Source organism: Stenella coeruleoalba (genome assembly GCF_951394435.1).
Source record: "Stenella coeruleoalba genome assembly, chromosome: 12".
NCBI lineage: Eukaryota > Metazoa > Chordata > Mammalia > Artiodactyla > Delphinidae > Stenella > Stenella coeruleoalba.
The window spans coordinates 21,015,166-21,028,668 of NC_137158.1; the positions used below are offsets into that span (position 1 = coordinate 21,015,166).

Below are 13,503 nucleotides of genomic sequence, written 5' to 3' on the forward strand. Positions count from 1 at the left end.
GCATCACACCCTCAGCGCTACTGGTTTTACTCGGGATGGTCCGTTTTAGCTTCCAAGAGCTACCGCGCACCGCTGCTGTTGTGTCGCTAAGGTTATAATCATCCATAAACGCGCGACTGGATTAGAATGATTTCTAGCTTCTGAGATTCTACGTCTAAGCAACGCAGACCTGGTGTGTCCTTAAACTGGCAAGGGAGCAGTCACAGCTCACGACCCGTCTTTGGCTCCCACAGCCCCAAAAGCACAGCGCTCCCGTCTCCCTCGTCTCGCCCTTCTTCCTTTCCACCTCCTCTTTCCTCTTTCGTTCTTTCAAGTGATGAGCTCGCGCAACCACAAACCCACTCACACAAACAAGGCATCCCTCTTTAGAAAAATTTTAAAGAGGCGAGAATCAGCGAGGACCTGGAAGCGGGGTGGACCCTCCAACTCCTCCCTCGCACCCCGTTAAGAACAGCCCACCGCCGGCGACCAGGCTCCCCGGACGGGCCGGGCCCGCGGCCGGTGCCCGGTCCCCAGCGTGAACAACCTCCCCACTGTTCCCGCCCGGAGCGGGTGCCAGCCGCCAGCCGCGCCCCGGCAGCCCGGCGGGCCGGGGTCGTATCGGGTGACCGCGCGGGCGTGCGCCTGGCCGTGGGGCCGGCCTCCGGGCCTCAGAAGAGCCCGCCCAGGCCCGGCCCCGCCTCGCCTCGCCCGCCCGCCGGCCCGCCCGCTCGCGGGCCAGGGCACTTGACTCCGGCGCCCTCCGCGCTCGCCACCGCACGCCTCCACCCGCGCGGCTCGCCAGCACTCACCGCCCTCGCGCCCTCGCCGGCAGCTGCAGCCATGGGTCCCCGAGGCGCACGCGCCTCAGCGCTGAGGCTGCTCGCGCTGGGCGCGCTGCTGTGGCCCGCGGCAGGCGGCTGGGAGCTCACCATACTGCACACCAACGACGTGCACAGCCGGCTGGAGCAGACGAGCGAGGACTCTAGCAAGTGCGTCAACGCCAGCCGCTGCGTGGGCGGCGTGGCACGGCTCGCCACCAAGGTGCGCCAGATCCGCCGCGCCGAGCCCCACGTGCTGCTGCTCGACGCCGGCGACCAGTACCAGGGTACCATCTGGTTCACCGTGTACAAGGGCGCCGAGGTGGCGCACTTCATGAACGCCCTGCGCTACGATGCCATGGTAAGAAGGCGAGCCCGGGAAGCTCGGGAGCCCCCTGGGTAGAGTCCCCGGACCGAGAGAAGCCGGGGTGGAGGAGCCGCCGACGGCGAGGCACGGGTGGCGAGCCTGGGACCGGGGCGCAGAGCGATGTGGGGAGAAAGCGAGACTCCCCGTCAGTGTGCCAGGTGGACGCAGACATAGACGTCCCTTGGCCGATTCGTCTTAAACGGACTGATGTTGCTGCACCCTCACCGTGAGATGGGGCGTTTCGAGGAACGGGTTCCAGCCCTGCCAGTGAGGGCGTTCCGCTGGGGTGCGTAGGACCCCAATTATCCAGAGCCTGGGACCGAGGTAGACTCGTCACGAACCTCTCATTTACTGGTCGGTCTTTCGAAGAATGCTTTATCTCGATTTACCAATAATTGGAAGTGAAACTAACTGAGGGTCAAAGAGGTTGAGTGCATTATGCAGGTCCAGAATAGGGAGACAGGTTAAGAATGGACTCCAGAGCCCTTTGACCCCGCAGCTTAAGCATATTTAAGCTGGCAGACTTGGGAAAAAGGCTGGGCACCTTCTGTGTGCAATTGACTTTCTCTCTGCCTCAGTTCCTTCCTCTGTAATATGGGGGTAATAATTCTATCTACTTCAGAGGATTGCCTAGCACATAGTATGGCCTCTTTAAATGTTAGTTCTTATTATTACCAGACCCTGCTGTAGAGGTTTAAACACAGAAAGAAAGAAACTTCGAGAGGAGGCCAAAATGCTGAAAACACTGGGTTTCAAAGGATTTCAGTAAAACCAGTTTAGCAGAAGAGATTTAGGAAGAGACTCCAGCTTAAGAGATGAGAGGCTCTTAAAACATGGGCAAGAGTTTAAGTCCAAGTTCCCCAGTGCTCTGTTAAAGGTGGTGCCTTATTGGTTAGACTGAATTCTAGAAAAGGAGCAGAGAGGAGTTAGTTACACAATAATAAATAGGTATGACTTTTGTAACTCAAACCAGCACCAAGTTTAACCCTGTGTAAAATCCTAGAATAAAGAGATTCTGTGGAGAAACTGGGGGCAAGAAATCCTAGGAGCTTTAGAAGAACAGAGCAGGGGTCCAAGGAAATCTGTGAAGTCCATGTGTGTGCATCTGGAAGGCAGGGAGAGGTGTGGTACAGGCTGGAATACAGAGGGCTAATGGCACACTTTGTATCAGAAGAGCACAGAGGTCAGCAAAGCACAGTGCTGTATTTCCCCCACCCCCCACCCCAGCTGGAAACTTGGAGAGAGGAGGACAGGAGAAGATAAGAGGGTAGAGTTGTTTTGTTTGGGGGGGGTTTTCCAAGAAAGCTCTTTGTAGAGAGATGAAAGAAGGGCAGAGAGCTCTCCTCTCCATTCTGATCGTTGGTTTTAAGGTTATCAGGGATGCTCAAAGCAGCAGCAATACAAAGGGACCCCTGAGCCCCAGAGTTTATCTGGGGAGCTCGCCAGCATCTGGACTCCACCAAAGAATCGTGGGTCCCAAGAATTCCGTGAGTGGCCTCATCGCGTTCTTATCTGCGCAGCTCATCCTGCCTGATGCTTTGCCCTAAGGTAACAGCAGAATAAATATCTATAAAATTAACCTGTTACTAGCCTACGTTGCCATTTCCTCTGAGGAAGAATAAACCTTACATAAGTTTGTTTTGATTTCATGTATAAACCACAACTTTCTAAACTTTTCTTTTTGTGCCACTCTTTTGTCCACAGTTGTGTAGACTCTTTTTGGTGAAAAAAAGATGGATAATTCCTAGTTTTCTTGAATAATAATGTTTTTCTCTTTAAGTCAAATTAAACTCATGGTGTTAGTCATCATATCAAGTGTTTATGAAGGAGTCTGGGTAAAGCCAAAGCAGTCTGCGGCAAGTTACAGCCCATCACCACTGGGACCTTTTAGAATACTTTCTTTTGGATGGAATTACTTTCTTTTCAGTTTCACTAAGAATAATTGGACTGGGGCCTGAGGAAAACTAGGCAACTTATATAATGTTGGCAGCGGGTAAGGAGGGAGAGGAGGGTCAACAGCCAGGTTCCTGATAGCATCTTATCAGACTTAACTCTGTGCAGTTCTGGGGTTTGACAAACATGATTTGACCTGCGTAAAATCCTAGTTCTCGCTTTGCTTTAACAAAGCTCTGCCGTGTTCTGGGTTTACAGAGGTTTTTCACTGTCATTTTACTTATACTGCTCTCAGGGAATTTATCGCTTTTCTGCTGTTAATGTTCCTCCCATGCCCACCCACCTGCCGCTACATCTTGACTCCCAGGAAGCTGGAGATTTAGATCAGGGTGGAAAACAATTGTGCAGGGGCGTCTCCAGTTCTCTAGAAACTGGACCTGGTTCGAGGAGCCACATCTAAGGATGCGTGGGTCTGGAGGGCAAAGAGGAAGCTACTAGAATCTAGCTTAACTTCAGGAGTACCCTAGACCTCTGGACCCGTATGTCCCAGGGAGAGAGCTGGGGGGGGTGGGTTCTGATAGCTCTGGAGCCTAGGGCAAGCCTGGGGAAGACCCCTGGACCCAGCTGCCAGGCAGAAAACTCTAGAGGGAGAATGTCACAAGTCGCTAGTTGGTGTCGCTTTATTGGCAGAGGAACAGGAAGACAGCTCAGATGTGCATCCGATGTGCATCACCATGTGATTTTGGCACGTTGCTTTCTCTGAGTGTCCTGTTTCCAACTGCAAAACAGGAGGGATCACCCCTACCCAACGGTGTAGGAGTTTTGCAGGCAACACATGAGATAATAAATGTACAAATCCCTAGCACCCTCCTGGCTCAGAGTACTCAGTAAAGGTTAGCTCCATGTGCCCGGCCAAAAAGAGCAAAAGTTGTGAGGAATGGGGGTTTGGGTTTTCAGCTCTCAGTTTAATCCGATTCTGACTGCCCCGCACAGCCTACCACCCTCCTCCGGCCCCTCCACCATCTCTTCTAAGTCCCATTGTCTGAACTAATTTTTTTATACATTTTTTTAAAAAAATTTATTAAAAAAAATTATTTTTAAATGCTAATCATGTAACACCATGTAGCAGTTTGTATTTGCAGGGATCACCAGAGGTGTGATGATTATTTTTTTTGGCCTGAGCTATTCTTAATGTTTCCTCGTTGAGTGGTGTCACTCTGTATCTACCCCGTACGTACACTGTGCATCCGGCTCCATGGACACCTCCACACGTTTTAGCATCTGCTCCCCCATGATGGGTTTGGAGATCGCACACATCGTGCTGCAGTTCCACAAATGCGCTGCCCGGAGCAGCCTCCTGCGGGTCCCGCCTGTGAGGATTTCTTTGGGATCCACACCCAAGGGCAGAATTGCTGGCCACAGGGACTGCGCTGTAAGGATCGCCAGACTGCTTTCCTGGAGCCCTCTACTCACCACACCCACCCCCAGGCAGATGTGAGCCCCGCATCCTTACCCCTGCTTTGCATCATTCTCCAGCTTTCCAGGAGGTGTAAAATGACATCTCATTGTTTGATCTTGTATTTTTCTAATAACTAGTGAATTTGATATGTTTGTTAACTTTGGGGGTTTCCTCTTCCCTAATTGCATGTTCACATACTTTGCTCTATTTTTAAAAATTAGGTTTGCTCTATTTTTCCTGATTTTCAGGAATTCTAAGTGTTGATCTGTAATCAAGTTTAGACATTGCAGATATCTTCTATTTAGGTTTAGTAATTTTGTCCGTAGTGTCTTTTCACTGAACAGAAATCCTCCACTTGGTATAATCAAATTAATTTTGTGTGTGTGTGTGTGTGTGTGTGTGTGTGTGTGGTTTGTGCTTTTGAAAGTTTACACAAGACTTTGTTCATTTGGAGCTTGTCATCCCCAGCGCTCATCCCCGGAATTCAGAGATGGGTACCTTTCTCTCTGCCTTTGAGAGATAATGAATCTATAATCTGGGGCTATGCCATTCAGCAGTCTGGGTCATCAGTTCCTCATCTATAAAATCTGAGGTTCCTTACATCTCTAAACCAATGGCGTCCTAAGAAATGTTTTGATTCCATTTTTTAAAATTTATTTTATTTATTTTCTTTTGTTTATTTATTTATTTTTGGCTGTGTTGGGTCTTCATTGCCCTGCGCGAGCTTCTATTTATTTCCTTTTAAAAAAAATTTTTTTTGGCTGCGTCGGGTCTTTGTTACGGTGCGCAGGCTTCTCTGTAGTTGTGGTGCACGGGCTTCCCTCTAGTTGTGGCATGCGGGATTTCTCTCTCTAGTTGTGGCGCACGGGCTCCAGGGCGCATGGACTCTAGTTTGTGGCACATAGGCTCTCTAGTTGAGGCGTGCAGGCTCAGAAGTTGTGGTGCACAGGCTTCATTGCCCCGCGGCATGTGGGATCTTAGTTCCCTGCCCAGGGATCAGACCCGCGACCCCTGCATTGGAAAGCAGATTCTTTATCACTGGACCACCAGGGAAGTCCCTTGATTCCATTTTGATTTAGTGAGGGGGCAGGAGGATGAAGCACAGGTGCAGAGGCAGGAATCTGCACGATGGATCAGCCCGGACCAGAGCAAGGTGGCAGGAATCAGGGGAGATGAGATTGTGTACGGTTTACAGGCCACCCTGAAAAGTGTGGGCTCTCCTCTGTTGCCATGGGGAGCCACTGGAGGTTTCTGAGTAGAGGGACTGTGGTTAATGAAAAATAAACATTTTGTCTTTGTCTGCAGTTCCTGGCAGCATAGCTCCCCAAACTCTTGGGGATGAGTGATGAGTGTCCTTTGTATGCTAATGAGGTGACTGATAGCTGGGAACCCCTAGGCAGCTTCAGAATGAGGGCTGGTGGCCAGAAAGGAAAAGGCCAGAGGGTAGGAACTTTCAACCTCTGGGGAGGGGAGGGGGCCCGGAGATTGAACCAATCACCAGTTGTCAGTGATTTAATCAATCATGTCAGTGTGATGAAACCTCCCTAAAAACTCCTAAACGGTGAACACCCTGAGGTGCCCGGAGGGTGGTGTGCTCCAGGAGGCCACGTGCACCCCTCTGCTTGCACGTCTTGTGCCATGCATGTCTTCCATTTGGCTGTTCCTGAGTTGTATCCTTTAAAATATACCAGTAACAGTAACCAAAGCACTTTCCTGCATCCTGTGAGTGGTTCTAGCAAATTATCGAGCCTGTGGAGGGGCCGTGGGAATCCTTGATTTGTAGCTGATGGGTCAGAAGTACAAGTGACCCAAGACTTGCAGCTGGCATCTGAAGGGGCAGGCTTGTGGCTCTGAGCCTGGGATTTGTGATCTGATGCTCACTCCAGGTAGACAGTGTCAAAATGGAATTGAATTGTTGGACACACAGTTGGTAACCGCAGAGAACTAGAGAACTGGTTGATATGAGAAGACACCTCCCAGCAACAGAAGGAAATCCTAGTTTGGGAAGATGAACAGAAATGGATGGGAGGGCGAAGATACCAGAGAAGAGGAGGGGAGAAGGGGCTGGCCAGCGGTCTAGGTGGGAGATGATGGACCCTAAATGCAACCCGGCAAAGTGCTCGTGTGCCCACGGCGCAGAAAGCCAAACTCTGACAGCGGGAGTCTGTGTCAAAGTCAAGGTTTATTGCAGGGCGCCAAGCAAGGGAGTGGGAGATGAGCCTCAGATCCACTCCAGCTTAGACTTTGAGTTACTGGTGTTTTTAAAGGGGATGGACAAAGGAGCTGGGATTAATCATTGTTTTATGACATTTCTTAATCACAGTTTCTGGAGTCAGGGTGTCTCCGGTTTACAATTCTCTGGCCAGGTGGTCCATGGCTCCAGGGCCTGTTAGGAGAACCACCTGAGTTTGTAGTTAATGATGAAATCTACAACGGGCCATCTTCCTCCTCTGACTCTGGTTGATTACTGTTCAGTTAGCACGTGGTTGAGGTCAGAGGGGACAAGAAAGGGAATAAAGTTTTGAACAGAGAGATTAATCATAAACTCAGTAAGGGAGCTCGGTTTTAGGGGGACTCTGGTTCGGAACTATGGTGACGGGGAAAGGAAGGCTGAAGCCACCGGGACCAGTTTCAGTAGGCAGGCAGCGTGGCACAGGGCTGTGAGGGTGAACTCGGGGGTGACTGTCTGGGATCAGGTCCCCTTTCTACCACTTAAAATCTATGGGCTGTGAGCAGGTTCTTGGACCTCGTGGAGCCTTCCTTTCCGCAGGAGTAAGGTGGGTGTGATGGCGGTCTTCCCCCCATAGATTGCTGTGGGGTTTAAAGGAGATGATAATGCATGGAAAGTTCTCTGCACAGTGCTAGCCACGGTCACCTTCTGTTGGCAGGAGTGGCTCAGGAGAGGTTATAATCAAAAGATGACTGAGAGGGTTCAAGCCGCAGACACGGGGAGAGTCGGCATTGTTTGACACTACACCTCAGGAGTGCAGAGGTGTAGTAAGCTTACCCCCTGACAGCTGAAGCCTGTTATTTCCAGCTAAAGGCGTTTCCTGAACTTACTGGACATGCTTGTCCCCTGTAGGGCTGTGGCAGACAGAAGCGGTGGAAAGAGATCTGGACGGGACCTCAGGACACCCAGGTTTTACTTCTTGGCTTTTGCAGGTCATTATCTATGTGGGTTTGGGCAGCAGATCCCTCCTCTATGAAACAGGGCATTTGGAGAGGGTGGTCTGCCCCTGTCATTTCTCAGCGCCCCAGCCCTTGCCGTCTGTCTTGCTTCTAATCTGCCAACATAGCTCGGCTGGTGCTGGCCCTGAATTTTACGCACAAGTCTAAGTTTGCCTGACAACGTTCTTATTTCCCCTTCACCATCCCTTTCATGGCGGCTCTTTCCTTGTGGAGGGATGGCTTGGGTCTTCTCCCAGGTACCTGCAGGTGGCCACTGCTTCCAGACAAACAGGTTCCCAGGATTTTGGATGGAGGGTTACCTTCTTCGTAATAGAAGGCGGTGGCCACAATGGGAGGAGGATGAGCCCAGGTTCAAGCCTGCTGTCTGTGAGGTTCTTTTATTCAGTCAGTCCACAAATATTCACTAGGCACTGGCCTGTGCCAGGCTTCGTGCTGAGTGCTTCGGGCAGTGAACAAGACCTGCCAGGGTGAAACTTACTGTTCAGTGGAGGGGACCATGCCCGCCTGAGCCCTTCTTAACCACATAAAGAGGCTGGGTAGGACCTATGAAAGGGGGGAGGGGGGAGGAGCAAAGCAAAGCAAAAATGACTGAAATTCTAATACCTGTGCAGAGGGATTCTCCAACTAAACATCTTGTCTGCAGAAGACAATGCCTGGGTACCATATATGCCCAAATCAACAGTGGGCATGTTTCCCCTCCTCCCCAGAAAACCAATCTCTAAGCAAAGAGAAGTCACCTTATATTCAAGTGGTTAACGGCAAAGCCTCTCATATGGAGGAAACTAAATGAGTTTATCTTCAATAACAAAGCAGATGTTCTGGGAAGACAGACTAGCCTTGCTGGTTTGGGAAGCTTAAAAGAGATATCTAATGGCAGCGGGAATTTTGTTGTTCTCTTTTTAAGAGCAAAGAAAGTTGTAGTTTTTCCTAGAGCTCAGACCTCAGAAGTTGTACATGTCTAGTGGGTTGTGGATCCTCGGGCCTCAGTGATGTGAACATTCACGCCCCCGACCCCGACCCTGTCCTGTGGCTGTGGTCCCGGACCTTACGCTTCCTGTTCCAGTCTGAGTTTCCACACCAGAGCTGGGCTGGGTGAGACCAGCCTCAGGCACGGAGAGGAGGAAACAAAGGCAGCTTCTTAGCTCATCTTGTCCTAGCCATCTGTGTTTTCTTAACTGAAAAGGGGAAGGAACCAAACAAATCCCACAGCAGATTGACAGTGTTCCCCACTTCACTCACAGACGCCTCTGAATGCTGTGTAAGCTCCTTCCCTGGCTGTGTTCTTCAGCTGCGTAACCAGAACTTGAAAATCCCCTTGACACTTCTTTTCCCTCACCTGAATAGTTGGTTCTATATAGAATCCAAACATTAGCTGGAGCCTTCTAGCCCCTCCGAAATGTAGTTAAACCTGCCTGGAACCCAAGTAGTTGAGCAGGTGATTCTAAAGGTAACAATGGTATGGGTATTTTGCATGTACAGAGAGCTTATATGGCAAATGTGAAATGCTGTCTGTTCAGTACTTGTTTGTTCAGTCATTCATTCAGCGAACATTGAGGTGCAGGAAAGCTGGATTAAGTCTGGGAATCTTTTCTGCTATTCAATCAGGTGCCACATTCACCTGCCAGGGCCTAAAACTGGGGGTGTGGAGTGCAACCCAACACCAGAAGTGGCCACAGCGCCAGAAATGTACCACCCAAACCAGACCTACCTTGTGATCCTTCCCACTTACGGTTGTTGCTGAGTCTCCCTGAGTGATTGGCAGCTGAACCCTGTTGTATGATAGACCAGATTCTCCCCTCACCCTTAAATTATAGGGTTTCCTGCAGACTCCTTCATGGGATGAGCTAGTGTCTAAATGACTCACTAAATTCATGTGTTGCAAATTTCTGACAAATGGCTTTTTGACGTTCTCACAATTGAGTTCTGCGGATTAAAACAGAAATTCTTTTCTTCTGTGTAATGCGTCCTGCGCTGCTCTTAAATCAGTTCTTCTTTCCTTCGTTTCTCTTCCACCTGGATTTAAGCCTCTTGTCTTCACTTGGAACATTTTTGACTATCTCAGCTGTCATGTCTTCATCTCCTCATTTGTTAATATAGCTGATGTCATTTGCCTGGGAGCTTCCCCTGACCAGGTGAAGATCACACTTGGAGCCCTGGCCATCCTTAACGGGCAGGGCGGGCCTGCGTCCTTGCCAGGCTCTCTCACACACGTCCCCGTCTGTGGTTCCCACTTGCTTGATGGGTGCATGGACGGATGTGTTTATGTCACGCTCTCTCCCTGTCTGCCCTCCCCTTCCTAAGGACAAGGACCAGGGCCGTGTTGCTTGGCGCTGTAGAAATCTGGAAGAAACCAGTGGGTTGTTGAGTGATACTCATCCCTTCCAGAGGCTTGTATTTTTCTATAATCTCTTCCATTATGGTTTTTCATAGGATACTGAACATAGTTCTCTGTGCCCTATAGTAGGACATTGCTGCTTATCCATTCTGTGTATAATAACTATTTTTTATTTCTTTATAATTTTTTATTGAAGTATAGTTGATTTACAACGTAGTGTTCATTACTGCTGTACAGAAAAGGGATTCAGTTATACATGTATATATACATTCTTTCTATATCCTTTTACATCATGGTTTACAGGTGCTTGTATTAGCGGCAGTTTGGCAGAATAGTTAAGGTCCCGGATGCTAAAGCCTCGCTTTGTTCAGACCCCAGCTCTGCCGCTTGCTAGCTGTGGAAGCCCCGTGCCTTAGTTTTCCCATCTCTATAAAGGACAAATAATAGCACCTACCTCATAGCATTGTGAGAATTGAATGAGTTCATGTGTGAACAGGGCTTGGCCATGTAGCAGGGAAGTCTTAACTATTAGTATTTCTTTTTGTCATTTTTTTGTCTTTAAAATTTTTTCTCTTTCTTGAAATTCCCTTATGTCAAATTCACTGGTAATTTTCACAGTTCTTTGTAGACAAAACTGGGCCTATGAAATGTCCCCTTTCTAATTCAGATACCCTATAGGTATCCTTTGATAGACCAAAGAGTTGATCCCCTTGGTAGATTCCCAATAGAAAGACACTTCAAAAAGTTCCATTTTCTTGCCAACTGCTATCATGAAATCTGTACAGCGTTCACATGTGCAAGACAAGACACTGAACAGTTCAGAAAACTTTGTTTAAAAATCTATTCACCAACAAATGCCAATAAGATATTAGTGGAAATATAAATTAAAACACAGGAGGGACTTCCCTGGTGGCACAGTGGTGGGAAGCAGCCGCATAGCGCAGGGAGATCAGCTCGGTGCTTTGTGACCACCTAGAGGGGTGGGATTGGGAGACGCAAGAGGGAGGGGATATGGGGATATATGTATATGTATAGCTGATTCACTTTGTTATAAAGCAGAAACTGACACACCATTGTAAAGCAATTATACTCCAATAAAGATGTTAAAAGAAAAAAAAAGAATCCGCATGCTAATGCAGGGGACATGGGTTCGATCCCTGGTCCGGGAGGATCCCACATGCCGCGGAGCAGCTAAGCCCGTGCACCCCAACTACTGAGCCTGCGCTCCAGAGCCCGCGAGCCACGACTACTGAGCCCATACGCCACAACTACGGAAGCCCGTGCACCTAGAGCCCGTGCTCCGCAACAAGAGAAGCCACCGCAAGAAGCCGGCACCACAACGAAGAGTAGCCTCCGCTCACCGCAACTAGAGAAAGCCCGCACGCAGCAACGAAGACCCAACGCAGTCCAAAATAAATAAATTAATTAATTAAAAAACCCACACACACAGGAAATGAAATAAGAGGACCAGGCGATAAATTGTGAAGCAGTTGGCTAAGCTTCCAAGCTTACCGTCTGGTTCACCTGCTTCCAAGCAATTTGGTTTCTCTGGTTTTACAACTAAATATCACTTAACTACTATTTACCAAGTGATTTTATATCCTGCCTTCTACTGAAAAGTTTCAGTGGCTCACTTACCAAATCATAGGTGAAAATGGAGCCCGTTTGAAAGAAGCAGGTGGTTTTACTATCCGTTCAGTAAACACCTGCAGGGCGCTGGTGCCAGGCGCTCATCTGGCATCACCAAGGACACTGGGACAGTCGACACCACTCCTGCCTCCGGGAGAAAGATGTGTGGACAGCGGCAGCGAGGTGTGACGGATGTGGCTGGAGGGCTGTCTGCGGTCATGGCGCCACGAAAGGCTTCTCACAGAGCTCACCTTGGGCTGCATCTAAGGCAGCTCATTGCGTGCAGGTGGATTAGTGTTCCTGGAACTGAGGGCACCTGGTCTGGCAGAAAAAACGCGAGAGCTCAGGGAGATCAGGGAGTGGCTCGCTCATACGGCGTCCGAGGAGGCAGGGCTGGGGTTTCGGTGGGCAGGGGGGGAGTCTCGCAGAGACTCACACCAGGGCTAGAAGCGGTCGGGTGGGTGTTTGGGGATGCGCGTTCTGGGGGCCCGCGGGCTGTGGTCGAGAGGTGTGTGAGCCTGGCGACCAGACACCGGCTCGGAGGCTCTGCAAAGGTGTGGGTGAAGAGCGATGAGGCAGAGTGGGGCATTGGGAGCGCAGAGAGGAGGGGCGCCCTGGCTGGGGCGGTGCAGGAGCAACGGAGCTTGGTGGCTGGTGGGTCGTGAGGGGAAGGGAGGGGCGCCTGGGTGTTGCAGCGCTTCTCCAGGGGTTTCTCTGAGGTTGTGGAGACTCTTTCCCAACACCTGGGATCACGCGCATCCTCACAAGTGTCTCCTTCACTGGCTTACTGAGGGTAAGTTCCTGCTGGAGGTTGATCGCGGGATAGGGGGCAGCGGGGAGCCATGGGGAGGGTGGGAGAGCCGGCAGTGAGCACCAGGTCACTCCCAGGCAACTCCGTGGAGCACGTCCTGCCTTGATTTTTGTAGGAAGAGTCAGCTGTGTGTAGGAGAAGGACATTTGATGGAGATTTTTCTGCTCATTCATTTATTCATGCTCTGCTCCAGGGACTGTGCTGGGTGATACGGGGACTCAGTGGGCAGTTGTGGGGTCTGCTAGGGCTGCCTGAGGGGACCTTCGGAGCAGAGAAGGACAGCTAACTCAGGGACGACCACGAGGGTTTGGGGAAGTCTTTCTTCCAGAAGGACCATCAGACTTCAGGAGCTAAGGCCATTAGTTGAATAAAGTAGTAAAGGCCTGGCATGGGAAAGGAATGTTCTGTCTCCCTATGTATGTATCAGTTGATCATCTTTTCTCCATCATATACAGAGGGACAGAGATCCGTGAGAGCGTGGAAAAGTACGAGGAGTCAGGATTTTACTTCGAGGGCTCCCCCTGTACTAGGCCTTATGCGAAACCCATTACATCCAAGCATAGAGGTGAAGAAGGTTGGAGTCAAACAGAAGTGGCTCTGGTCCCAACTCCACCGCTTCCTAATCGTGTGACTTTGAACGATTGATTTAATGTCTGTAGAGCTCGGTTGTTCTCCTCTGTAACATGAGGATAGTAATAGTACCAACGTCACAGCAGGAAACCAGCTTTGCTCTGCAAACTCACCTGGCATGGTGTGTGGAGAGTGCTTAGTAAATGCCAGCTCGTTTCCATTACGACTTTTGTTCTATTCATTGACTGCTCTTCCGGAGGAAGCTGCAGTTTAGAAATGTGCCTGAATCACTGCTCGTTAGTCATGGCGTCAGGCCTGACTGCTGCCTGGGGGTGGGTGTCAGAGGGAGGCTGAAGGGGAAGGCGAGACCAGACCTCAGAGAGCTCAGGACATTGAACTTTATCACAAAGGCAGTGGGGAGCCTCTGTGGGACCTTAAGGTCGACGGACA

The 13,503-nt window shown here is 50.1% G+C and overlaps 2 protein-coding genes across 20 annotated transcripts in view; one reads left to right on the top strand and one right to left on the bottom strand.

Annotated features, from left to right (window-relative positions):
* Positions 1-921, bottom strand: part of LOC307195083 (uncharacterized protein) — a 457,748-nt gene extending 456,827 nt beyond the window's left edge. For all 19 annotated transcript variants that reach the window (XM_079938788.1, XM_079938799.1, XM_079938805.1 and 16 more), the window contains exon 1: positions 792-921. The gene's annotated coding sequence lies outside the window, so the exon portion shown is untranslated. The remainder of the gene's footprint in view (positions 1-791) is intronic.
* NT5E (5'-nucleotidase ecto) overlaps positions 671-13,503 on the top strand; it is a 45,359-nt gene continuing 32,526 nt past the window's right edge. The window contains exon 1 of the mRNA XM_079938786.1: positions 671-1,161. Within this exon, the coding sequence (XP_079794912.1) occupies positions 823-1,161 (339 nt within the window). The 5' untranslated portion in view covers positions 671-822. The remainder of the gene's footprint in view (positions 1,162-13,503) is intronic.